Here is a 26,560-nt window from a genome sequence, read left to right as displayed (position 1 = left end):
TCAAGCGTTTCTCTAAAGTATACGATTATTTTATTAAGGAAAGTCTATATAATCGGAGGAAATAAATGAGAGCGAAGGGACTGATGTATAAAAGAAGGACCGTTGTTTTTTGAGCTCGTTAATTGTTCATTAAAGGTGTTATGATTCACACTCGTCAATTCGTAAACCGTAAGACAGTCATTTTTGGATTGCCATAGCATTGCACAATGTTTACGTGGTCACGACCGCGGTGGGATCTCTCTGCGTGGTCGGAGTCAATGATCTGCGCACACGCAATTGCATTGCTGCAGCAGCCACTTTCCAACGCCTCATCCGGCGGTCTTTCGACGCTTAGTCAACGATCAATCCGCGCGCTGATCATCTTCGATTTTTTGCAGAATTGAAAAAACTCTTTATTATTATTATTAGGCGTTAGGAACTCAAAAGCTCATTGCCGCAAACACTAAGTCCCGCCACTGTTCCCGTTCCTGAGCAAGATCCCTCCATTTGTGACCCATTTGTGACTCCATTTGTGAAAAAACTCTTTAGCCTAAAAAAAATGAGTTTTTTTTACAAGGTTGGTGAGGAACTCGAAAGATTGTTAAAAGTGAGTATTTAAAAGAGATACGCGACGTGTATCGACCGTCCAAGTGTGTGCTTTTTTAAAACTTTTTAAGTAAAAAAGATTAAACGACAGAATTAATGAAAACGACTTTTCTAACGTAATACAAATTGAGATGTTGAAAATTTTTGAATTACAAGCGATTGAAATGCGCTTTTACGAGTGAGATTTAATGAAGCTTAATGTAACTGTGAATAAGACTTGATGGCTGAAGACTTGATAGCTCGTTTACTTTCAAAAGCAGTATCTACTACAGCGACAATATTGAGACGAATAAAAAAATTTTGCTACGCGGACGCGTTTGGAATGCATCGCGAGCGAGTTGGCGCAATGGCGGCTTCTCACTTTTACTTCGCTCCCCGAGCATGCAATCGCGGATAATGACCGACGGAATAATTAAGGAAGCATTCCTTACGTCGAGGCGCGAATGTAGCAAAAGGGCATTAACGAAATTGAAACGGATATTAAATAACTGGCATTATCGAAAATGAAGACATGAAACCGTAAAGGATTTAACGATCTGTGTCCTTTTATAACCCGGATATTTTATCTTCTATCCGCTAATAGGAACAATTTTGGAACGAAACGATATTGCGAGTTCGTTTCTTCTGTTTTTTTTTTTCAATTTTCAGGAATGAAATAATTTAGAAAAGTTACGCGATACCAGGAAATCCGTTTAACTTTGATAAATCAATTCAACGTCGGTACAAAAGGAACAAAAAATAATCATGTCCCATCTTGCGGTTGCGTTCGCTGCGCTCCGTAATCGACAATTTCTATCGCTCTTCTGCAACTCGCTACGGCCACTAGGCAGAGTAGCTTCCCTTCGCACGTTCCTGCGCCTCCCATAGCCACCTGTACCTGTACTACCTGTAGTATGTAATATCCGCGCACGTGCATGTATGCGCGGTGCGCGCGCGCGTATTTAGCGCGTAATTTATATAAGAAGAGAGGCACGCTTGGTTCCACCCCAAAGCGCTTCGATCCACTGGCGCCGGCAGCTTATGATTTCATCGTGCGTAAATCGCGGTGTAGCGCGACGCTAGACGGAGCCTAAAATGCATGCAGAGATTCTCGTAGAGAGAGATTGGGAGCTGCCGATAGGTGGGACAATGCGGCGAGAGATACTCGAGGAACGCGGGGAAAGTGCGAATCCGGTGGCACGATTGGAACAGGCGTGTCCGATCGGGAAATATGGGCCGCTTTCCGGCACGGCCTAATTAACGTGCCTCAATTAAAATTGCACATACGCCACTGCGTACCCGAGGCAATTGTTGCAGAGAGGGAAGGAAGACCCGCAACTTCCACAGTGCCGCGTCGAACATCCTAGCGTCCGCATCGACCGATCATCTTCGGTCTCGCAAGGGAAAGGGGGTCTTTTCCCTTTGAAGAATCTCTTCTTTCGCAAAAAGATCGATTTTGCGCCGGATGGTCGCAGCGAACAAGATAGCTAGTAGTGGGACCGAAAGATGACATCGCCGGGCACCGTTAATGAATTCCGCGTGTGCAGCACGAACTTTTGCCGACTGACCCAATGAGCCCGATAGACGTTTGCTTGGCCTCCTAACTTCTTTAAGCCGAATTTAACATGCATGCGACAATGCGAACCTCGTCAAACGACTTAGGCTACGATCGCCGATCGTGACAGGACTTTGCAATAGGATTTGGTCAGCGCGATTGCTGTAAATAAAGCCGAAATGCACGAGGAAAAGCCGGCTACAGACAAAAAGGCGAAAAATGGTACACGGAAGTACGGGTCGGATGGAAGCTAACGCTGAAGAATGTGGAGTGTCGACGAACGAGCGATAGTTCATCCTGAGATATTCGACAACCTCATCTAACTTTATGTGGAAAACTTTATGCGATGTTATTTTACTGATTAATGCGACTCTGCAACCGAATGAAGCAATTTTCTCGACGTAAATAGACACGTACTGGTATATCTAACTGAAAACTTGTTCGGCCGATTGTGTTGTTTGCTGTCTCTCAGTTCATTTTTTTCGATTTTATGCGATAAACAGTGTTAAAATCGTGTTATGCACGAGTAACTAAATTTCACAAATAAGAGAAGAAAGATATAATAAATATTAAATATAAGAAATAATAAAATATAAATAATAAATAAACAATGTCAACGTGTGTAAGATTGTCTTGAATGAATGAGTCTATGTTGGGTTGAGTAAATTAATAGATAATAATTAATATTAACATAAATATATGTAAATCTTAAAATGCAATTGATATTCGACTCAACAGAGTGATTCGCGAGTGATTCACGTAGTGTTTTAAACATTTTCTAAACTAATCGTCACATCACGTCAATTTTAAGCGAGAATCGAATTTCCTGACGATCTCGCAAGTGAAAAACGTGTGTCGCGTGTGTTGATACTTTGGTGTCCATCCGAGAGAGTTGCGTAGCGGGCATTGACTTGAAACGCTACACGCGTTCATCATCCATGATGAGGTTGTTATTTAAATTGAGCGAACTTGAAAGAAAGAAAGAGATATGCAATCGAAACTCAACGTTGCAATAACTGAGGAAAAATGCAATCGTACTGCACGCGATGTTTTTAAAAAAATGAAGGAAGAAGAAAAAGTAAGACATTTATACATGTAATCGTGTATCATGAATCGTGGGAATAACTGAAACGTCGAAGATAAACACACCCTCCTGTTCTCGTTAAAGATTCATATGCAAATATTTTCGACGGTTACATTCGATAGAAATAAAGTTTCTCTGCTTAATTTCTGTGATCATATGGGAACCGATATTTCATGATGAACACTGAATGGGATTGTGCATCTGTAATCACGCGATTGCGTTTTAGCGCATTGCGTGTCACATCATTGTGTAAAATCATTCACAGTTTTGCAAACGGAGATCCTCCGCGAATGCATAAGTTATATTTGACATAATTCTTCCGTGTTTCGAAGATGTCTATTAGCATCAGTGATATTAAATTACTTGACAATCTAATTTGTGATACTATGTACTCCAACTTTAGTTTAGGACTAATGTATTTCAAAACCAACAAGTAATCAGCGCACAGTTTGCTCGAACTGGAAACTCATATATTATCAAGCAGCAAGATCCACCTTTAAACCGAATATGGTCTTTGCTGATTTGTTTTAATTATATTTGATTTTTGTTATTATCGCATTCGTAATAACTATGAATGTGTGTTAAAGTTAGTAGAAAGTTAGTAAAATATAGAGGAACCGAATTGAGAATATAGGCGACAACGTGATCCGCGACAAAAGAAGTTTTGAGTGAGAAGACAAGTAGTGTGCGATCGTTCCGCATATGAAGTGTTCGACCGATCGCCGACATTTTTGGCAGCGATGGCCAACGTGGACTCGCCGGGACCAAGCACAAAGCAGCAGCAGCAGCAGCAACGGCGACGCTGGTCCATGGGTCGATCATCGACTTCGCGAAGTCACTTTTCGCTGCACACCTCGGAAGTTTTCTACGCGAGCGCGGAACCGTTATCCGGCGATCGCGACGGACGCGTATTGCATAATGCGAGCGGCATCGGCCCAGACCCAGATTCGAATTCCGCCCTGGATTCCTGCGCGCCGGAAACGGGTACTAGGCAACAATTCCGGACTTCTACCCAACAGCCGTCCCGGGACTCGAGTAACCGACGTGCAATCGTCACAAAGAATGACGGCGAGATCTTTTACACTGTGCCGCGCGGTCTGGCGATCTCCAGGAAGGAGATTCTACAGCGCAGATGCGTCAGAAATGATGTCGAGACGGTCCATCCTATGCCGGAGAGGAGTCAAGTGGAGAAAAGACCGACGACCTTACCGTCGATTGGTAGGAGAACTTGTCGGGATACCGAATGCACTTCCTCGTTCTTAAAAAGAGTCTCCAGGCAGGACATTCTACGACGTCGTGCGAACGTAGAGACGAACTTGCAGTTAAAAGATGTCGCGAAAACACCTTCAGGAGTCCCAAGTTCCGGTCGTTTGGTTAAAGAGGATCGCGACATCTCGCGGCCGTCGACCCTGCCGAAGATTCTACACGCCTCGAAGACATCTCGACCAGAGGAGTATTCCTCTTCAAGGGCGAGAGAGACTGCAGGAAGGGAAGCACCAATTTATGGAAGGATTCGGCGACGGAAAATGTCACTACCGACTGGCGTCGCGACGTCGCGCGACTCTACAACTCCTTCGAGTACTCTGACGAGGTTCTCAAAGACGAGAGCGAGTGGAGAACGCGCCGACACTTTGCGCGATTTTACGACTTCTTCAAATATTTTGACGAAGACGAGGGCGAGCGGAGAATATGTGGATACTTCGACGAAAATCGTCAGGCACTTGCGAGATCCTGTTCCTAACCCGCCCGATTGGTCCAGATGTGCGAACAACGTCAGTCGTAACGATATTTATGTCAAGGTTACGCGTAAACCGCCTAAGCAAGCACCTCATGAAGAAAGGCTAGAGCCGATGTCCAGGCGTAGAATAATCAACAATGTAGACAATATGGATTCTTTGGAGCGGAGGATGCACCAAGATCGAGATCAGGACGTGGTCAAAGTTAAGCATGACGCCATATTGGTTTCCAAAGCGGACATCGAGCGACTACGTAATTTTAAAACGGAGAGAAACGAGGACGTAAAGATGTCTTGTCGCGTAGATTCCACATGGTCTGCGCGAAAAGATTCAAAAACGGATTCTTGGTCTCGAAATAAGTGTCATCCTAAAGATTCCACGTGGACCAGCGAGAGACAAGCGAGGTGTCGACCAAAGTCGCAGACCGAGTTGCTAACGAAAGAGCAAACGGAAGGTTCGAAAACGGGGATGAAATCAATGACGTTACCTAGCTACGTGAAAATTGGACGGAAAACGTCGTCGGGAAATTTACCTGCGCGAAATGTGAACGAGCAGAGAAGAACTTCGACTAGCGGAGTGTTGACGAAACAGAGCAAAGAAAGATCGAATTACGTGAAGAAGACGGCGACGCACATCCCGATGCGTATCCCGACGCACATCAGAACGTTCAGTGACGCGAACAGCACCCGCTCTAACTCTCCAGACACGTCATCATCGATATTTGGTTTCTGCACCGGAAAGAGGAGGTTGCAGCCATCCTCCGTGACGCGTAGATCTCCGTCATGGAACTTGAAAACGGTTCGGGATTATCTATGAACTGATCCGAGAAACTATCATGATCTAATGAAGCTTTATATTTCAAAGGATATACACTTGAAAAATTTGTATTAAATTTCACATGTCCCAAACAGTTCACCTAAACTTTTGTGTTAATTTAACATATTGTAAGATGAATATGTTAGAAAGTAACACAAACATTAACTAGAAATTAACACAAAAATGTAACACTTTAACAATTTGAAAATAAATTATGGAAACATATTGATTTAGTAAAATTAATAATGTAATATGTTAAATTACATTGTTCGAAAAAATGTGATGAATTTAACATAAATCGCATGTCCCAAACGATCCACTCAAATTTTTAAGTTAATTCAGCACAAGATGAATATGTTAGAAGATTACACAAATATTGTGTAAGAAAATAAATACAACAAAGATAATATCGACACAGTTTGTAAACAAAACCGTAAAAACACTTTTTTTTTTTAAGTAAAATTAACATTTATGATATGTTAAATTAACCCAAATTTTATTTATTCATCTTAAAATTTACGTTTAAAAACATTTATTTTTACGTTATTTGTTCACTTACTCGTAAATTGTGTCATTTTGACACTACAAAAAATTGAATAACAATTTAACACAAAATAATATTATTTGCAGGGTGAATTGGTATGGTTCGACCCCGGTGTCGGCCATGTGCTGCCAGGCGAGGTTCTAGAATACCACAGAGCTGCTAATGTACTTTCGGTCCAAGCGGTGATCGCCGGCAAGGTAAGATAAGTCCGTTTAGAAAGCGCCTGCATATTAACCGTGCATAATTACGAATGGTAGATGTGCAAGAACTCAATAACTGAGAAAAGATAAGCCAGACGTGCTCTTTCGGTTGGTAAACAGGCCTTTCTATCGACAATAGCTATCTCGACCTCTAAGCAACCGATCACTTTGTATAATATTTTCTGAAAACGACGTCACTCGGACAGGCTTAATTCACATACGATTCATGTATCTTCGCTAAAATGTTGACCTAAATATTGCATTTCTTATTTTAAATTTATTTATACCATATTTGATTTTCCAAAAAGTATTTAAAGTTGATATTACGATTTTACCGTTCAGTTACTAATATTCAAAATTATAATAGTTCAATTCTTGTTCTCCCTTCTCGTATCTTCATCAAAATGTTTACCTAAATTGTGTTTTTTATTTTTACTTATATTTAATTTTTCGAAAAAATATTTAAGTAACATATTTAAAGTTGATTTCACCGTTCGGTTATTAATATTTAGAAATATAATAATTCAATTGACACTCAGAAAAAAATATTGAAGACAACTTGCGCTTCAACTTGGCTCGGCTGTCAAGGCGCGATTAAGCCAATCCAAACACCGTCAGATCGGCAGAAATGGAGCAAATGTATACGGTATCCAAGTGATCTGCTCATCGATTCTTGACTTTCTAGTATGGCCCTCGCGCGTTTGAATTCGTTTCATTAGACGAGAACGAGAGGGGAAATTCTCACATCGAGCGCTCGCGCCGCGTTATTCTGGTTTCCACGTTTTTCATTCACTTTTTCGTCCTTCGCGCGCGTGTGATTTTCAAGTTCGTGCTTCCGCACGGGCCTTGAATCGTGCATCGCCGGTCATCGATCTCCTGGTTGTGAGTGACGCTAGAATTTTGAAAGGAGCTACACGTTGGTAAAGTGAAATGACTGATGGACGATTATTCGCACGCGTCCTAGTCTCCATTAACACGAGGCAGCCGTCTCATTATGCAACCGACACCCATCGCAGACCATTTAACAACGTGCCATTTTTCCTGCCCGCCCGTTTTGTGTTCTCCGTATTGTCGTGCACTAGTTGCAGTACTGCACTTCACCAGTGTCCTATTATAGATGATGACGCACATTGGCGTAAGGTACACCAATCACTTTCAAAAAGGAATATCTTAATGCGCGCGCGCAATCAAATTTATGATATTTAATTCGCAATGATATTTATAATGCGATTTTATATAGGTATTTAAAATAATGAATAGAAATCTGCATTTGGTAACAGTTGAGAAATTAGTTCATTCCGTGAAAAAATTATAAAATTTGAGAGAGATTTGTTTTTCATTATCTCACAGTTTATTATTACCCGTTAACATCAAAGTATTTTAAATTTTTTTTGAAAAGAAAGGAAAAAGAAATTTCAAAATTGTATAAATTGTAGTTTACATAATTCGTCTAGTTTATCAGGATTACTCTTCGCAAATAAAGCGGCCAGAAAAACTTTGAAAATGATTCAAGATATTTTTTATTTTTTTAAATTTGTTGGTAATTTCATTAATTTGCCGGAAGTACCTATTTATCGACGCCAATGGAAGTGCAACTGCAGATAGTATCCGGTTAAGGCTCACATGAGTGGCTCTCTCGCTTCTTATGTGAATTTACACAAATCTTTCTTTCCTCGGACATTTTCCTTAGAAGCCATACCGAGAAGGTCGCAAAATTCGTTTCCGCTGGAAAATCACGTTTTTAAACCTCTCCGTGTCCTTTCTGCGCCATTAGAAATTGGAAAGAAAGTGTCGAGTAATCACGAGATTCACGAGTCGTCATAAAAATTATACAAATGCATGTTGTTGAGCCGTCGCGACCATTCTGGATCTTCGTGCGGAAAAATGACGAATAATTGCATACAATTATGTGTTTAAGCCGCAAATCTTCACTCTCACCAACTTGAGCGGAGTGAAGCCCAGGCAGGACTTAGGTCAAAATGGTGTGGAGGACATGATTCAGTTGACGTAAGTCACGAAATTATCATGTGTCTACTCCCGTAATTATCATGCACCGACGTGAGACAAATTGAATGAATTGCAGGGATCTGAACGAGGCATCACTATTATGGAACTTGAAGATCCGTTACGACAAGGAATTAATTTACGTACGTTGCATTCGTATTGACTTATTCATTCCTAGCGTTAACAACTGACTCCAATAATAATTATTTACGATGAAATTTTAGACGTACACAGGAAGTATCCTCGTGGCGGTAAATCCATACAAAATGTTCGACATCTATGGATTAGATCAAGTGAAGCTTTACGAGGGACGAATCCTTGGTACACTTCCACCGTTAGTATTAATTCCTTTTTCTATTTTTTATGAAGATAGTTTAAAATGAAATTTCTAAAAAAGTAATAAAGACTATCTGATTATAGGTACAAGTAAACATATCAATTAAGTAGAGAGAGTGTCTCAAGACTGTTTTATCGGTACCAAACGATTTTATTCAGACATTGATAAAACTTAATTCATTCTCTTAAACTTATTTTACTTTTAGTCTTAGTGAAAATTAGGTTGCCTCATCAACTTATATGCCTTAAAAAGATACTTATCATTATATTATCTTTTGTAGGCATTTATTCGCTGTAGGCTCCTCCGCGTACAGTCAAGTGACTGCAGCCAATAACTCCAGTGCCAATCAAGTGGTCGTCATTTCCGGCGAATCTGGCTCGGGAAAGACAGAGTCTACGAAGTTAGTGATGCAATATCTCGCGGCCGTTAATCGCGCGCCGAACAATCTTGTCACCGAGCAAATCCTGGAAGCGACGCCGCTCCTAGAGAGCTTCGGAAATGCCAAAACGCCGCGAAACGATAATAGCAGTCGATTTGGGAAATACTTGGAGGTTCACTTCAGGGAGTGAGTAATATCAAAAGAAAATAATTGTAAAAAACAATAAAGTATAAAAAAATTTGTCGATTCTGTTGATGTCTCATCACGCAGAATAAATAATTTTTCTATTTCTTAGCGGCGCGATCATTGGCGGTAGAATAACGCAATATCTTCTAGAAAAGAGTAGGATAGTAACTCAAGCTTCGGAGGAGAGAAACTACCACGTGTTCTATGAACTTCTAGCTGGACTGGATCAGCAACTCAGGGATAAATACGGCCTGCTTACACCGGACAAATATTTTTATTTAAATCAGGTGTGTGTTTATGTCAACATGTGACATAAAAAGAAGTTTTTAAGGTATTTTTCAGAGATCTTCATAAATTTAAAATATGAAAAATTCTTTAAAAATGAGATGTGAATTTTTTTTACCAGGGTAGTTAGTAATATTGTAAAATAATCAATAATAAAAATTTTTTGCAATTGTTGGAAATAGGGTGGAAACTGCGAGATCGATGGCAAGAGCGATGTGCAGGATTTCAAGGCGCTCTTGTCGGCCATGCAGGTTCTCGGTTTCTCGTCCGAAGAGCAGGACACAATTTTTCGGATTCTATCCAGCGTGTTGCATCTGGGAAACGTATACTTTCACCGGAAACAAATGAGGCACGGTCAGGAAGGCGTGGAAGTCGGTTCCGACGCTGAAATACGCTGGGCGGCGCACCTTCTTCAAGTGAATTCCGATGGCATCATCCGAGCTCTTACTACCAAGACGACAGTAAGTTTTCACTTTGGTACATCTCACATTTTGACTCAATCGATATCGAAGAGGCATCATAAAATTTGAAAGGAAACTTTTTTACGTCGTTCTTTATAAAATTATGTCTGCATAAACTTATTTTAAACATTCTTATTGTTTTGACCACACCATTGAATGAACAAGACATAAATCCGTTTATTTATTATCGTAGGAAGCGAGGAACGAGAGAGTCTTTACTGCTTTGAATATTGATCAAGCCCTCGATGCCAGAGATGCTTTTGCGAAAGCTCTGTATAGTTCGCTCTTTTCGTGGCTAGTCGCGCGCGTCAATCATATCGTTTACAAAGGTACAAAACAGACGGCCGCCATTTCGATTCTCGATATCTTTGGCTTCGAAAATTTCACGGAGAACAGTTTCGAGCAATTATGTATTAATTATGCAAACGAAAACCTGCAGTTCTATTTCAACAAGCACATTTTCAAGCTCGAACAACAGGAGTATGCGAAGGAAAAGATCGACTGGACTACTATCAACTACACAGTAAGATTTATTTTGAATGATATTACTTTGTAAGATCGAGCTGCTAGCATTTTATTATCTGGGTATCTCGTAGCGTGAAACTTTTGCGAAACATGTCATAAATCTTAAAAATAATTTGATTATCCGTCTGTCTTCTTCAGGATAATTTGCCGGTCATCCATCTGATTGCGAAAAAACCTGTAGGCATTCTTCACTTGCTGGACGATGAAAGTAACTTCCCGAAAGCGACGGATCTTTCTTTCTTGGAGAAATGCCATTACAATCATGCGTTAAGTGAGCTATATTCTAGGCCAAGAATGAACTCCGCCGAGTTCGCGATCAGACATTATGCTGGACAGGTCTGGTACAACGTAGAGGGCTTTTTAGATAAGAACAGAGATACCTTGAGACCTGATGTAGTAGAGTTGCTGATCAGCAGCAAGATTTCAGTAAGTTCTCGTCTTATTTGTGCTGGATTCTTATAATAAGATGCTTATAATAATCGTGATAATAGATGGTCAGCAAGATGTTCCAACATGTCAGAAATACTCATGAAGCTAATAAAACTATGAATAAGCCGAATGGCAGATTTGTCACCATGAAGCCGAGAACTCCGACTGTTTCGGCTCGATTTCATGACAGCCTTCAGCAACTCTTAGAATCTATGTCTCAGTAAGCATTCAAATGATAAATTTTCTGTGCGATATTAAAAATTGGTGGACGCTGCAAATTATGAGATACCATTTTTAAATTAATTTAATAAAGCTTAGAAGATTTTGATAATATTTCAGAAAATCTAAAATGTCTACAAAGCTTCTTAATTGATATTTTTATTGATTTCTTAGATTTTGTAATAATTATTACTGCCACACGATTTGAATAATTATTTCTTTTCCAATGCATTTGCAGATGTAATCCGTGGTTTGTTCGTTGTATCAAGCCAAACACTGAGAAAGCTCCGATGAAATTTGACATGCCCTGCGTGCTTGAACAATTAAGATATACGGGCATGTTGGAGACGATACGAATCAGGAAAACTGGCTACCCGGTTCGCCTTCTGTTCGGACATTTTGTGGATCGGTATCGTTATCTTGTTTCAACGCATTTACCTAGAGGAGCGCCCAACAAGGAGCTCTGTAGAATCATTTTAGACAAAGCAGCTTCGAAAGAGGCACAATCACAGTATCAGCTTGGACTCACACGAGTATTTTTACGCGAATCATTGGAGAGAGCTCTAGAATATAACAGAGCGTTGATTCTGGAGAGAGCAGCGATCACAGTCCAAAGGTATGTGTCAAATTATACAAAAGAAAAGACAAAAGGATATCTATTACTTTATAATTATATTAATATGGATATAATATATTTGAACCGATTTTCTAGAAGTAAATATTTACTATATGTAAATTGCTATAGCATTGATGTTACTTTTAATTGGTGTTTAATGAATTACGATTAAATATTTTACAGAAATCCATCCTTTCCAATTCATTTGCCTAAACCTGCTTCCTGTGATTAATGAAATTAACGTAAATAAACGTATGAATCTTTCCCGGACGTTACTCTAACGGTTTCTCTTGCAGATATACGAGAGGATTCTTGGCTCGCAGAAGATTCCTTAATATTTCTCGAAGCACAGTTCTGATACAAGCAGTATATCGTGGTTATCGTGAACGTAAACAGTTCCGTGCGATGAAGAAGGGTGTCCTAATGGCGCAGAAATTGTACAGAGGTAGGAAACAACGAGAGGCATTCAAAATATTGAAAGAGGAGATGGCGAAAAGAGCGGAGATCGAGAGAGCCAGTAAAGAGCGAGCGAAGGCGAAGCAACAACGAGAGGAACAGGAGAGAACCTCGCGTGCTGTTGCTGGTGTAAACCATTTGGAGATCCCCGCAGAACTAGCTTTTATTTACAGCAAGCTTGATGGTGCGTGTTTATCAGAATAAATACTAAAATATCATAAAGCTTATTAAAATTTTCGAATGTATTTCTTTCACAAATTTTTCGAATTTTTAAATATCTTTTTTGTAATACTTAGATTGGCAACCCACACACACCGAGCGAAATCTTCTCAAGGTCGTTGGCCAAGTCATCCCGATAAATTATACGTACAATCTGCCGTCCGACATCGACCAGTATCAATTCTCAAAGTTTACTAATATTTATTTCAAGAGTCACATCTTTGGAATGAAACGCGAGCCAATCAAGACACCATTCTTAGCAAAGGCTCGCGATCAGGATTACACGGATTCCTTGATGATCTTTAAGATGATACTGCGTTTTATGAATGAGAGTAATCTTAATGGCAAACGCGAGCAAGCATTGGGTGACTATATTGTTAATAAGGGTATCGTGAACGAGAAATTGAGGGATGAGATACTATGTCAGTTGGCAAATCAAACCTGGAAAAATGAAAACGACGCCAACAAGGAAAGAGGATGGTTGCTGCTGTCTAATTGTTTGTCAGCATTCCAACCCAGCGCCACGCTCTTTAAGTATCTTTTGAAGTAAGTGTTTTTGATTACGAACGATAACTCGTTATTTATCACTAATTAATTATCTCTAATTCTTTATTCAGATATGTTTCCGATCACGCCTACGACGGCTACAAGGCTTATTGCCAACGTAAATTGTTGCAAGGCGAGAGAACGGTACACCGTATGATGATTAATAATCAACAAACAGTGCATCAGGTACCCAGGAATTATCCACCGTGTGTCTTAGAATGGCGAGCCAACAGAAATCGCGTAAATATGGCGCTCAACGTTGGCTTCTACGACGGTAAATTACATTCTTGAATTTGTAAAAATAATTCTATAAAGGATAGTCAAGTCTGCAAAGGTAAATTTTGAGCAGAATTATACTTTTAAAAATTATCCATTATTGAACCTTGTGTTAATGACGTCTTTTATTCATTAAAAGCTTTTATTTATTAAAAGCTACATTATGTGTGAAAATTTATTAATGATTTTTTACACAGAATTTATAATATAATCTATGTCGACAAACTGCTAGATATGTGATAGAACAAAATCTGCTAATATGCTTACCCTAGCAATATGCTTGCCTTAGCAGCAGAAACTAAGCAAAAGATTTACAAATCCTGAGATTAATGTGACACATTGCTACAGCTCTGCAGTGAGAATCTGATCGAATTTATTGCTAATCTGTCAGCAATTTGCTAGCATTTTGCCATCTGGGAAAATGTGTTGCCATAAAAATTCCATTTGCAACTGATATTAATTTTTTGTTTTACAGGCGAGACAACTACATGCGCGATAGATTCCTGGACGACATGCGAAGAGTTGGCTAATCTCGCGATTCGGAATCACGGGGTAGAGAATACTGGTTGGACTATTACGCTTTGGAATCAACTGGACGGCCCGGATGCTATCGTGACGGAGACCAATGGCTTTGATTACGTTTTGGACCTAATCTCGGAGATGGAATTGGCACCAGCTTTTCCCGCTGCCAAGCATATGTTTTTAGAGCAGCGTAAGAATAGTCTGCCGCCCATAAAAAAACGAGAAGTAAGAGAAATTCAGCGTTTACTTCAATAGAGGAATCTTAAGTAAAAATAAATTGTAGAAATGTGAAGTAAAAGAAATTGTTATTAAATTGTTAAGTTTCGGTTTAAAATAATATTCCTTTTTAGCACGCCCAAGTTATTCGGGAATTAGAACAAGAGATGGAAATTCCTATTCTAAAAACCTTCCAGCCTTTGGAAAGGAAATCAGTGCCAAAAGTAGTTGACAAGCCCGTTGAATTGGAGATTCAAGTACCCAGACGACCGATAGTTCCTCCACCTCAACCACCCGTTACGAAACTACCCGTATGTATTAATTTACTCAATCTTATTATTTTTAATCTGATGAAAGTTTTTCTTACAATTCTTCATATAATTTTTCCAAATTTCTATATAATTTTGTAATTTTTTAAAAAGTTTTTCCAATTTTTTATGTTAATTAGAACGTTTCAACATTGTTGTTGAAGTCTACATTTTTCCGGAATTCTTTATACATATGAATTCTGAAATATTCTAATAAGTTAAATCAGTTTTCTTTTTGCTGCAAAATGTTTAAAATATTAAAAAAAAACGCCTTTTTTTATTCTTTTCATTCCAATTTACTCAAAATCCTGACGTGCTAGACAAATATTATTAACGGCATTGTATTCAGCGCGAAAGAATCTTCGGGAAACGTATTATCGCACTTTGGAGAGAAAAAAATGATTCTTATTACTATCTTGCAGATGGAAAAATTTCGCTGAAATTATTCCACGTTTTGGAACACTTTTCAGCAAAATTTCAACATTTCAGAAAAATTTCACAAAAATTTTGGCAAGAATTTTAGATAAATTTTAATTCAATTTTAGCGATTTTTTAGCATGTCGCTGAAAAATTCACTTTTAGTGAAATTTCAATAAATGTTCAGCAATTTCGCTGAAATGTTTCAAAACGTGGAATTTTAGTAAAATTTTTTCACCAGGGTATTATTCAACCTAAGACTGGCTGTCTATATAAGGTTGGATAATCGAAGTTCTATTGTATTTAATAACTCAATAAATCATTCTTTTATCAATTGTATTTGGAAACATGATACTAATTTTGTCTGGATATATACAGATGAGAAAGCAATCGCACGACGTTATTTTGGAGACTACAACGGAAATGGGATTGTCGAGAAAATCCGCTTTGAATGACCGCTATTTCGAAAAGGAGAAGCAGCGTAGCCGAAGTTTAGATAACCTGCTTCAGTCGGAAGTCGTGTCTTCACCGGTAAAACTTGCCAATCTCGGGCTTTCCTCATCTAAATTGAACGAACGATATCACAGTTTAGAAAGAATCGGTGAGACTCCGGCAGTCAGTAATGTTGAGTACATGACGCGTACTGAGATTACACCAGAGAGGAAGTATAGCAGGGTCACAAGAACGACGGAGCCCAACATTGAAGAGGAGGATCTCACGATTGACTTTGAATATCCGGATATTCAGTCTGTTAGTCAAACCGGAAGATCGGAGGATGATAAGAGCTACATAAGGTCGCAGACCAGGTTCATCAAATCGCAATATCCTGGTAAGTAGCTGAGTAAAAGTCATTCGGGAGAATTCCGTTAGCCTATATATCCCGATAACATAAATCCACTTACATCGGCTGGTATTTAGAAATTTTTCTTTCAGTGTATCAGAAAACTTTATATTAAATTAATTGATTAATTAACGATGTGGGCAATTGGATTTTCTCAAATCCAATTTATCATCTCATTTTCTTATCATTTTTCGAAAGATTTTCAAAAATTTTATTTCATATGTATTATATTATGACATCAATGATTTCGAATTTGTTCTTTATTGTCGTTATTTAATTCGCTGTTGTGTAAGATGTATTTTACACTTCGAGAATTTCCATCGCGGAGAAAGTTGGCAATTACGCAAGCCAATTTTTCCGGATCGATCGCGTATCGATTATTCTCCTCGCGTTTACAGGCAAACGTGCGCTGCCAGGAAGCCAGTCTAGTCGCGCTTATATCGAAAAGAGTGAATATGGTGTAAAATCATCTGCCATGTCCGACACCAGCGAGGCGCCTTCTTTAGCGTCGCATGTGAGACGCGTTAGAGTGCCCAGCCAAGCTTCCGACGTGGATCAATTCTTAGATGAGCTTTTTATGCCCGTATTGGATGGCAATCTTGACGAATTATCGGATGCTCGTAGTTTAGCCGCTTCGATAAAAGGTTCAGATGATACCAGGCCATCCGGCGACCAAACAGTTTCCGAGAATTTGCAAAGAATCGACAATCAAGTTGCCAGAATAGCCACAGTTGATGACTTTGTTGATGAAATGATGATGAGAAGTAAAGATGTGAATATCGATGCTGGTGAATTGTCGAAGAAGATTAAGGGAGGTGGCAATATGGACATCCCTAATCAAAATACAGCTTTTAACTTCACCCCTATTGCACAGAGCATGATGTCACCACCTATGATGATGCCCATGTTTAACGCTACTCAACAAGTTCCGCCCGCACAGAATACCAGCATGAGCATGGGTGCGAGTTTCATGCCCATTCCGATCTACAGTATGCAGGGACTCAGTTTACCGCAATATCCCAATTCACCGCCTAGCCAAAGCAACGATATGATGGCGTACCAACAGAATTTGCAACGAGCTTTCCTGCAGAGTGCAATGGCGCAAAATATTCAGATACAGCAGCAGCTGTTAGCGCAGAATCAAGCTCTGCAGCAGCTCTTGGTCCAGAGCCCACAAAATTCAGGACAGCAACCGGTAAGAAATTAGTAAAAAGAGAGAAAGAAATAAAGAAAGAAAAAGACAAAAAAATGTACATATAGTTTAATAGTTTATGTGATTAAACAGAATGATTAACGATTGATCTTCTTTTACCGTGATTCAAATTTAATTAGACCACAATTGTTAGACATAATCTGTCTGGAAGAGTCCACATTTTTCTTTTTTCAGACATTTAATTCTTCAAATAATTCTTTGATACTTTTTTAAAAGATGTTATTTGGGCGAATAATATTGAACTCCTAAAAATTGAGTCACGATAAATAGATCTGAAGCAAACGTTGCATGTCGAGCACGATCGCGAGAGGTTTATTGCAATCGGCTCATAATCACGTTTCACGGTCACTTGACTATCATTAACTCGATGATCTATCATCGATAACCGAAACCGGCAATATTGCGCGCTTAATGAAAGCTAACTCTTAACGAAATTATCGTCGTTCTGGGCGATCCTGTGGGTTTCTGAGCCGCGCCGCGGCATGGGGTGTGTGTTTCCAGAGCACGGTGTTACCCGCTGGCCCCTCAAGCATGAATCTTGTTCCCTCAGCCCTCCCAATCGGTGCCCATATGGGGCCCAATGATTCTATCGGACGCTACTCCAAGGTATCTACTGATTTTAACTAACCTACGCTGTACTTATGGCTTTCCTAGGGCTACGGAAATATCATGTGCATATCGTCTAGCAGAAACTGAAGAAGATATTTGTGGAATTAAGGTCAACCTGATCGAACAATGTCTTATTCATCAAATCATCTCGTGACTTTTTTTCGGAATACATTTTTTTATCTCGAGTCAATCCTCCTGCAAATTTCATCGCTGTAAATAATTTTCTAAATTGAATACAGACTCCATTTAATCTTTCTTGGATTAGGTTTCATTTAGAGAACCCGACGACGGTGAATTATGGTCAACTGAGAAACGGGGAAGCTCCGTTCTAACTTCCACTCCAATCAGTCAACGACAGGAAACGATGACAGTAAAAGCTCAAATTCATCGATCTCAGAGTCCACCAAGAAAGAATGCCGAGACCAACAGGAAGACAAGCATTGATTACGTGCGAAAGCTCAGCGTGGATCGCAAAGTAGTAGATAGAAAGACGTCTTCAGCACAGGCAGACATGAAGAGAACCAATTTAAATAAGAATAACATACAGAGTAACTTTACTAACGTGCTCAGCGAACTGAAGAACAGGAAGAGCAGCGTGGATAGTAATCCTTCAAGTTTGAGCAATAACAAAGGTGTTCCTCCACCCCCGCCGATGCCTCCGCCTTTGGAGTCTCATGATCCTTCCGAATCTAGACCATTCCTCGATCCGTACGGTAGAGCGAAGACGGTGCGCATCGGAAAGTGGAGGTAAAATCCGCAATTCAACAAAAACTAATAGTGAATTTAGAAAATTACTTATTTTCATAATATATGAACAATTGAAGGATAAAGTTAAAATAATAGAGCGAATGAGAGTCAAGCGCTGTAATGCATATTAAATTAATGCGTATAAATTAAAATCCACAATATAATGTGGATTATTATATATGTAGTTGTCAAAAAGATAAACTGTGTGTATCATTCACAGCAATTATAAAACCAAGCGAGCTCTTAATGATTTAAAAGAATTTCATAAATAAACGACACACATCCAAAGAATTAAGAAAATTGACAGTCAAGAAGATAAATATAAATATAAAATGATCACTTACCCTAAAAAGTTGGAATGTATAGAATGTCTCTCTCTCTCTCTCTCTCTCTCTCTCTCTCTCTCTCTCTCATTCGCTGAATAATACTAATAATATCTTATTTTCATGTTGCCTAGATGGCCACCGCCTAGCGACTCGAACGAGAATCAAGGGCAAGACAGTTTCATAGAATTCAAGATGCGTCAGCAACAACAGCAACGTAAATTAACGCCGCACTATCAGGAGTATGATCAAGGTGAAGGCGAAGCTACAACGGAAGGTGGCGTTGAGTGGGAAGAATTCGAAATTGAAAACATCGTCAGCAACGAAGATCGATCCGCGATTGCGCAAACGATCGCGGCGAAACACGAGAACGGATATAAAGAAGAAGGAGAAAAGAAGAAAAAGAAATCGAAGTAATTGACATCATACTTCTCTCTTTGCGTTTACATCGGATTTAAGAAAGCGACGATACAAATTGTTGTCTTTTCGTAGGTCGGTGTTGGAAGTGGGCGCGCAAAGACCATCACCGGGAAGTATAGGAAAGTTAAAGCTCAGCTCAGAGATGAGGCAGAGGTTGGAGAAGGTAACGGCGAATCATAGCGTAAGATCCACGAAGACGGCTGAGAAACCCGCTCTCCCGCGAGAAGATGGAAAGGTTAAACGATTGGAAGATAATAGGAAGCTCCTGTTAGAACAGCAACTAGGTAATTTAAATAATTTTTTATGTATTATCTTAGATCACGCAAAGTCCAGAAATAGGACAAAACTTCTTAAAGTGTCCTTAATCCTATATGTTATTAGTCTTGTGTGTTAATTTTGGACATGCCTGCTGTATTTGTGGATAAAGCCACAAATATCAAAATTAGAAGTAAAAATATATTTATTTATTATTCGAAAAATTGGAATTTTAAGGTGGCAGGTGGGACGATTATGCCTCTACTGTTGATGACACCCAAAGCGTTACTTCTAAGGGTACAACCGACATGATGACACAAGCTCAAGTGGTAAGAACACAGATTGAAAGAATGGAACGACCTGTACCGCCTCCGCCGCCCATCACGCCGCCGCAGCCACCGAGTCCAAGAGGCGGTAGTGTATATAGTAACAGGTAATGACATCACGCAAATTAACCCCTTCAAATATAGCGTTACTTTATAATGTAAAGGAACACAGTAATGTCACTTGTCTTAGCACCGAGACACTATCGTGTCTTCTGATGTACATCAAATTTGAAAACATTTTCCGTTGAAATTATTTAATTTTATCGACATTATTGAAAATCAGATATATATAATAATGTATATGATATATTGAAAAAATAATTTAAATTTCGAAAAAATTAATTGTTTAGTATGAATTATTTATTAAAGACAACGCAGATGCGAGACAAATATTCGTGACCATAAAAGAGTCAACCAATTCCGTAGAGAATAGGAGACGAGATACGGCCGAAAAGAAGAAAAGAAAGAAGAAAAGCGGATGGATTATGTATAATAAAATTTTGCATGAATTATGTATAATAGGAACTACAATAAATAAACACAATGAAAAAAAATCACACCTCACAGAATTTAAGTAAAACTCTGTTAATAATTTTTTAAAATATTTTTAAATAAGTAATTATGAGTATATACATATTAATAGAATGAATATTTGAAAAGCCATAAAAAAGATTTAGAAAATATTTTGTTACATTAAATATAATGAATGTTGTTAAATAACAAAATTAGCAAATAATTTATTTGTTTTTAGTCAATCCGGTGTACCTCAGCCGCGATCACCGCCAGCACCCATCGAACCGAAAACACGCGACTCCTTCCGCACGTCTCCGGACTCCGAGACCTATGATCATTTCTCAAAAAACCAAATGTTCAGCCAAAGTCGTGATATCTTCGCTTCGCAGCAACATTTGCGCGAGGGTCACGATTATCGAAACGACTTCGACAAGATTCGCGCTCAGGATGCCAAGTCGAAAGACTTTTATAGCAAGGACAGCACCGACCTGGCAAGTTCGACGCGCGATCGCAACTCCGACTTCGACTCGCGCCGTGACCTCAACTCCGAGCTCTTCGACTCCAAGTATGCGTTTGACGGATCGACCGGAAAACGTGATCCATTTGGTATGACTCGGGACGTATCCCCTAAATCTCGGGACAGCTTCGGGATGCCGTCGCCGCGTGACTTCGGCGTAATTCCAAATACGAGGGAGTCCTTCACTGTTGCACGGCAGAGCTTTAACAAGTTGGATCGGGATGTGGATAGGCGGTCAAGCGTAGCTTCAACCCATCGCACCGACAAGATGGAAAGAATCGAGATTGAAGAGTGGCCAGAGTTTCTCAAACCGGTATTACCGCCGGCGGACAAGCCGGAGATCGAGAAAGTCCAGGAGGTGATGAATACCAAGCTCTATCCGCAGATCTCTAACGCACATTTTACATATAACAGAGTTACATGGACCCTGAGAGTCAAGAAAGAGGTTTTTGCGCCGAACGAAACACTGAATAGTCCTCTGGCATTGCACTTGGTATTCTGCCAGGTTGTATACGACGTACTGGCGACCTCCAACATAAGAATCACCAAGGAAGACCGGCAGAACATGTTGAAGATGCTGGATAACTATGGCGTTACGCTGGATAATCTTCAGAGCACGCAACACAAGATTACGATCAAGAAGAATGTCGTGGACATGGCAAAGCAATGGCCATTATACTTCGCCCGGATATTTCCTGTATCAGTAAGTTTATATTTGTTTTTCATGATGTCTAAAAAGACTAGCCAATAAAAGTTCATTTTTCTTGAATTAATCTGTATATTTTTTTTTGCTTTTATCTATTTACCAAATTAATGAAAAGAGCAAGATTTTTTAGTATAACATGTATTAAAAAATTCCCTTTTTTATATCTCCTGTTCAAATATATGATTTATAGGGAATAGCTGCTGAATTTCGCATAATTTTCTACTAATTATAAAAGACTTCAAACAAAAAGTAATCATTTTAATTGAATAAAATACTTCATACACAAATGTGCTATTAGCAAAATATACATCAAAATAACATAAAAATCAGCTAAAATTACTCATTTAACGAAATCATCGTCGACCGATGATTGTGTAAAAGCGTTTTCTTTCTATCAAAAAACGATCAAAAAGTAGAAAGGAAATCTGAAAGTTTCTTTATTATATACTTCACGGCCCGACAATCTTAATTTATATCCTACTGAATTAAAATTAAAATTAAATTAATGTATAAACTTTTAATTTAAATCTAGATCGGCCCTCAACACCCGGAAACGCAACATGTAGCGGTGTCTCATCACGGACTTCGATTGATCAAGCGCACACTAAATGGAGATCTGATTATTTTGGAAACCCTTCCGCTAGAGGATATTGTCTCCGTGAATTCTTCCAGGCCGGGTGTTTGTGTGCTACAGATCGCTTCGGGAGTCAGATTACCCCTACACACAAATCGCGCCCCGCAGTTGACAGAGATGATCAGCAAATACATTAGGCTGGTAAGTGTGATCTCTTAATTGTCTCTTCTATAGACACGGTCGAACATCGCACGCTCATCTATGACCAATTAGCGATGGTCGACCGCGGAAACGATAACGGGCACACGTGATATGCCTCGCAACGAGGCAACCGCGGGCAACGCCTAGTGTAAATTGCGTTTCCGGTGAGCGGTCATATATGCTGGCCAATGCCTTCTTCCCCGTCTCTCTTTATTCTTCTTTCCTTTAGCTCTCCCCTTTTCCACAATCGAAGAACGTCAGCATCAGCGATCCATCACCTACGCTCGATGCTTCCATTATTTTATACTTCTTCGGCATCACAATGTGGAATTCACAATGTCCAAATCACCATCGGGAAATTTAAGACACTTAACACATATTTAAACGAAAATTCTTTAAAGTCATCTGTGGCAAAATGAAGCAAGTGTCTAGTACTTACATAACGTTATCTTCTGTTTTCTTTATTTTTATAATTTGTATAGTTTTATTTGTATTATTTCATCGACATTTGGACATTGCCAAGAATTCCCTGCAAATTGGTTTTTCTCATTCGTAATCCTTCCGTTGTAACTTTCGTAAAAAAGAAAGAGGAAGAAAGAAGAAATTTTAATTCTTTAAATGTCTTGATCTTTCGTATTTTGACGCTGTCAAAGACGATGTACGCGAACAAATCGCTCTTAAAGGTAAAAGTTTCTTCTCTATCTCGCATTCAAATACTCGTTGAATCTATCCTTAGTGAATCATTAAGACGACGGAACAAAGTGGTTTTTCTTACGCGCGGATGAGAGAGCGCGAGAGAAAGAGCAGGAAAAAGAGTCTCGTCTTTATATCTTGTGCAAACGGAGAGATCGGATTTCTTATAATACGCGCTACGTCTATTCATTGGATACACCTGTAAGCATCATCGCCGCACGCGATTCATGATGGAGCGATCATTCAGCAGGACGTTCTCCCGAATACCGATGACCGAATGTTAAATTGCAAACTTTCATTATTCTTTCTAAAAAAGAGAAAGCTGAGAAAGGGCACATTCATTTGATGTTTATTAGTAATTTGTTACAATGTCGCACGTGTCGTATAATTATATTTCAGTGCCATAATGCACAATCTTTTTTAAACCATGGCATGAAAGCCATTTTCCGATATAGACAAAATCTTGTGGATTGAAGCGTATAATTGTTTTTGATATATTTAATATTTAATAAAGATTCTGATGTGTACACACGAGCAGCTATTTTATAGGTATTTATATTTTTATAATTTATTTCTTCTACACTCTTGTTCTCTTCTTTTTTTTTTATAAAAATCTTCTCTACAATATGAATACTTATTCATATTGTAGACGGTTCAGAAATTATCGTTCTCGTCACAATTCTCTTACACACTGAACTTCTGATTATAATCTTACTTTCACATTGTCATTGACAATCCAATAATTTCCTTCAATTATTCTCGATTGAAGTTATCTTTTGAGCGGGATAATTATCGAATAAACGACCTTTACTGAAGCATGCGCGCGATTTCAAATTCCATTACGGATTATATAACGGTAAAAGAGCCGCATAATCGCGAGTGCGTGCAATGTTTTCGCGCAACGGAAGATGGATATTTCTTCATTGCATCTAGGTATAGTGAAAGATTAACGTTAAAGGAAAGAATGCGATCGAAAGAATGCGGCGAGCCGTTCGTAAAAATGTATGATTCATAAAAACATCGCATGGCATGGAGACCAGTCAGTAGTTGTAGAAAGTCCGTTTAATTAATCTTATAGCGATTCCATTGTCCATGCGTTTCTTGAAGAGAATTTTTACATTACAAAGGAATGATTATTTCATTATACTTTGTTTCTCTTTTATTATTGCTAATTTTAATTAGTGAGCAGTTTTCATGTGAAATCAAGAGTATAGTCGAACATTTTATACATATTTTCTAAACTTATATATCTCGAAATTAACAGTAAATAAAATAATATTTTTATCTCGAAAAATTCTTTATACTGATTTGGTTTTTTATCACTTTGCTTATTTTTATAATAATTTATTTGCTTGATCCTTTTAATGAATAAGAAACATTGATATTTCTATTAGTGTTAATCGTCAAGTGCAATCATTTTAATCTTCTGCATTTTTCTTTCCGCGGAGATGAGTTTCGATAAAAAAAAAAAGAAGAACACAGACACTTGGATTTCTTCCAAGTGATTCCGAGTTCAAGCAACTCGTATTTATTGGCGGCGGCACCCTCCTTGCTCGCCACACGGATACCGGAAGTAGTTTGAATTGCTAATGCGAAACGGTGCTCATTATTTCTTTTTACCACGTTGGCCCAAATCTCCCCCCTCATCATTCTTTCATTATTTCGCCCTTAAGCAAAAGTACAGAAATTTTGAAATCAAATTGAATTTTTATTTTTACAAAATGTTCTCTTTATAGAATCTATTAGGAAAGTTTCGACTGCAACTAAAGAAAAGAGTGTTTCGTAACAATTTTTATGCTTTTGTGCACGCTGTTTTGCGAGGTGAACATTTCTATTCCGTATTAAATATATATAATTAAATTGTATATATTTGCAATAATTTTGAGGCTTTTATGGATACTTTCTACGTTTCACAGATTATCTCTCCAGATCTATTAGAACAGAGCTTTCCAATTCGAGCACAGCGTGCCTTTTACGTTATGAAATCCCTCTTCCTTCTTCCTCCCATTAGATTTCTGACTAAGAGACAGATTACATTACCATATACTATGATACCGTGATCCGTCTCTGTTAGAAATCTAATCGGAGGAAGAAGGAAGAAGGATTTCATGATGTAAGACGCACACCACACATTGATCCGAAAGAACGGTTTGCTGTTCAAAATTCAATAACTTTGAAAACCATGGTAGTATCAATATGAAAATTGATATACATAATCTAAAATACATTTTTCAATAAATAATAAAGAAAAAATGAAGTATTATTCGTGATAATCATAAAAATAGTAACAGTGAAATTTTATTCAATTTTTATTTTATGATTTTTATTATCTAAATAACAGTATTTTTTGCATAATAACTATTATATTAGGTATACAATATTTTAAAGAAGTTTTTATAAGATTATATTAAAAGAATGATTGAAAAATCTTTTTATTATATATATTGTTAACAATATGTGTGAATAAGAAATAAAATAAGATTAATTTTGAGGAATTAATAATAGAAATGTTATCAGAAGGTTTTTGGCAAATACTTTTACGAGAATGTAGTGAACCTAAATCTGAATAAACATATAATGTTATTAAAAACTTGAAAAGAAAAATTAAAAATAATAAAAATATTAAGTATTTAAAGAATGTCAAATTTATTTAATTTGTAAGCATTCAAATTTAACATTGTAAGCATTCAGACATCTTTATGATCTCAATAAAAGGCCGCAATAAGAAAATTTTAGAAGTATATGTATTCTCTATTATAGAGTTTCTTTCCGCTTTTAAATAAAAAAAATTTAAATATTTTATTGCAGTGCAAAACATAAATGCTTACAGATTCCAGAACCGCAAAAAGCCACAAAATTTTATTATCGGATCTTATCATAGAATCAATTTGCAATATTACAAGCCAAGAAACACAATACCGGTCGACTTCGATGACCTTTAAAAACCTGTTTTTTGTCAAATTATGTATTTATAGCAGCATTTTAAAAAAATAGAGCTTCAAAACGATACAACCAAGTTTAATGCTATTTATACCATTTATAGAGCGAAAATTGGGGAATCTAATGATATGCTCATGTTGATTATTTTATTAATAATTTTGACGTAGTTCTCTCTTAAAGTAACTATGTGTTGGGACAATGCGATGGATTAATGTTCACATCTTCACCGACTTTGAGTTATATTTTTAGCTAAAAATGCAACATTATTTTGATTTTTATTGATGATTATATATATAGTATAGAGATTCCTCTATACATTGGCAATATAAATTCCAGCTTCAGTTATACTTTATAATTCGGACTTTTGAGAAACAAACCGTCTTTTCGGACCAATGTGCGCCGTGCCCGAGTTGGAAGGTTCTGCGTTAGAATGTCAACATTTTGTGAACATTGTAATTCACTTTATCAAAGCGAGCCTGATACCAGATATTTTATACTGTGTAATTTTTAGTTCTGTTCTGTGATTTAAATTTCATAATCGAACGCTTTTTCAATTTTTTAAATTAGGAAAATATTAAAATTTTGGTACATGAAAAGATTTTGCGGATGATTGAGTTAAAAATATTCATGTAAAGTGGAAAAACTTGAATATATTATTATGCTGTCTTTGTTGAGTTGGCCGTCCAATCCAAATATCCTGAAGCCAACATACTTTTCATTAAAGTAATAGGTCTCGTATGTTGCAAGCGCGCTAATTGGAGAGCAATAATTTCAATTTCACT

At 38.1% G+C, this 26,560-nt stretch overlaps 1 protein-coding gene across 3 annotated transcripts in view; it reads left to right on the top strand.

Annotated features, from left to right (window-relative positions):
* Window positions 1-26,560, top strand: part of LOC108753526 (unconventional myosin-XV) — a 50,629-nt gene that overhangs the window by 7,741 nt on the left and 16,328 nt on the right. For 2 of the 3 annotated variants that reach the window (XM_018495170.1, XM_018495180.1), the window contains exons 3-27: window positions 6,386-6,496; window positions 8,418-8,506; window positions 8,583-8,646; window positions 8,728-8,837; window positions 9,121-9,405; window positions 9,515-9,692; window positions 9,873-10,151; window positions 10,345-10,674; window positions 10,815-11,102; window positions 11,168-11,325; window positions 11,563-11,940; window positions 12,237-12,580; window positions 12,693-13,161; window positions 13,233-13,435; window positions 13,913-14,184; window positions 14,310-14,486; window positions 15,279-15,729; window positions 16,140-16,936; window positions 17,456-17,560; window positions 17,829-18,310; window positions 18,768-19,046; window positions 19,126-19,337; window positions 19,546-19,741; window positions 20,386-21,367; window positions 21,903-22,145. In XM_018495170.1, coding sequence (XP_018350672.1) covers window positions 6,386-6,496; window positions 8,418-8,506; window positions 8,583-8,646; window positions 8,728-8,837; window positions 9,121-9,405; window positions 9,515-9,692; window positions 9,873-10,151; window positions 10,345-10,674; window positions 10,815-11,102; window positions 11,168-11,325; window positions 11,563-11,940; window positions 12,237-12,580; window positions 12,693-13,161; window positions 13,233-13,435; window positions 13,913-14,184; window positions 14,310-14,486; window positions 15,279-15,729; window positions 16,140-16,936; window positions 17,456-17,560; window positions 17,829-18,310; window positions 18,768-19,046; window positions 19,126-19,337; window positions 19,546-19,741; window positions 20,386-21,367; window positions 21,903-22,145 — 7,482 coding nt within the window. The remainder of the gene's footprint in view (window positions 1-6,385; window positions 6,497-8,417; window positions 8,507-8,582; window positions 8,647-8,727; window positions 8,838-9,120; window positions 9,406-9,514; window positions 9,693-9,872; window positions 10,152-10,344; window positions 10,675-10,814; window positions 11,103-11,167; window positions 11,326-11,562; window positions 11,941-12,236; window positions 12,581-12,692; window positions 13,162-13,232; window positions 13,436-13,912; window positions 14,185-14,309; window positions 14,487-15,278; window positions 15,730-16,139; window positions 16,937-17,455; window positions 17,561-17,828; window positions 18,311-18,767; window positions 19,047-19,125; window positions 19,338-19,545; window positions 19,742-20,385; window positions 21,368-21,902; window positions 22,146-26,560) is intronic. The other variant, XM_018495191.1, reaches the window with a different exon arrangement.

The sequence above is a fragment of the Trachymyrmex septentrionalis genome, unplaced genomic scaffold (assembly GCF_001594115.1).
Source record: "Trachymyrmex septentrionalis isolate Tsep2-gDNA-1 unplaced genomic scaffold, Tsep1.0 scaffold114, whole genome shotgun sequence".
NCBI classification, from domain to species: Eukaryota; Metazoa; Arthropoda; class Insecta; order Hymenoptera; family Formicidae; genus Trachymyrmex; species Trachymyrmex septentrionalis.
The sequence above is the reverse complement of the archived record's forward strand: the minus strand, read 5'-3'. Positions and strand labels throughout refer to the sequence as shown.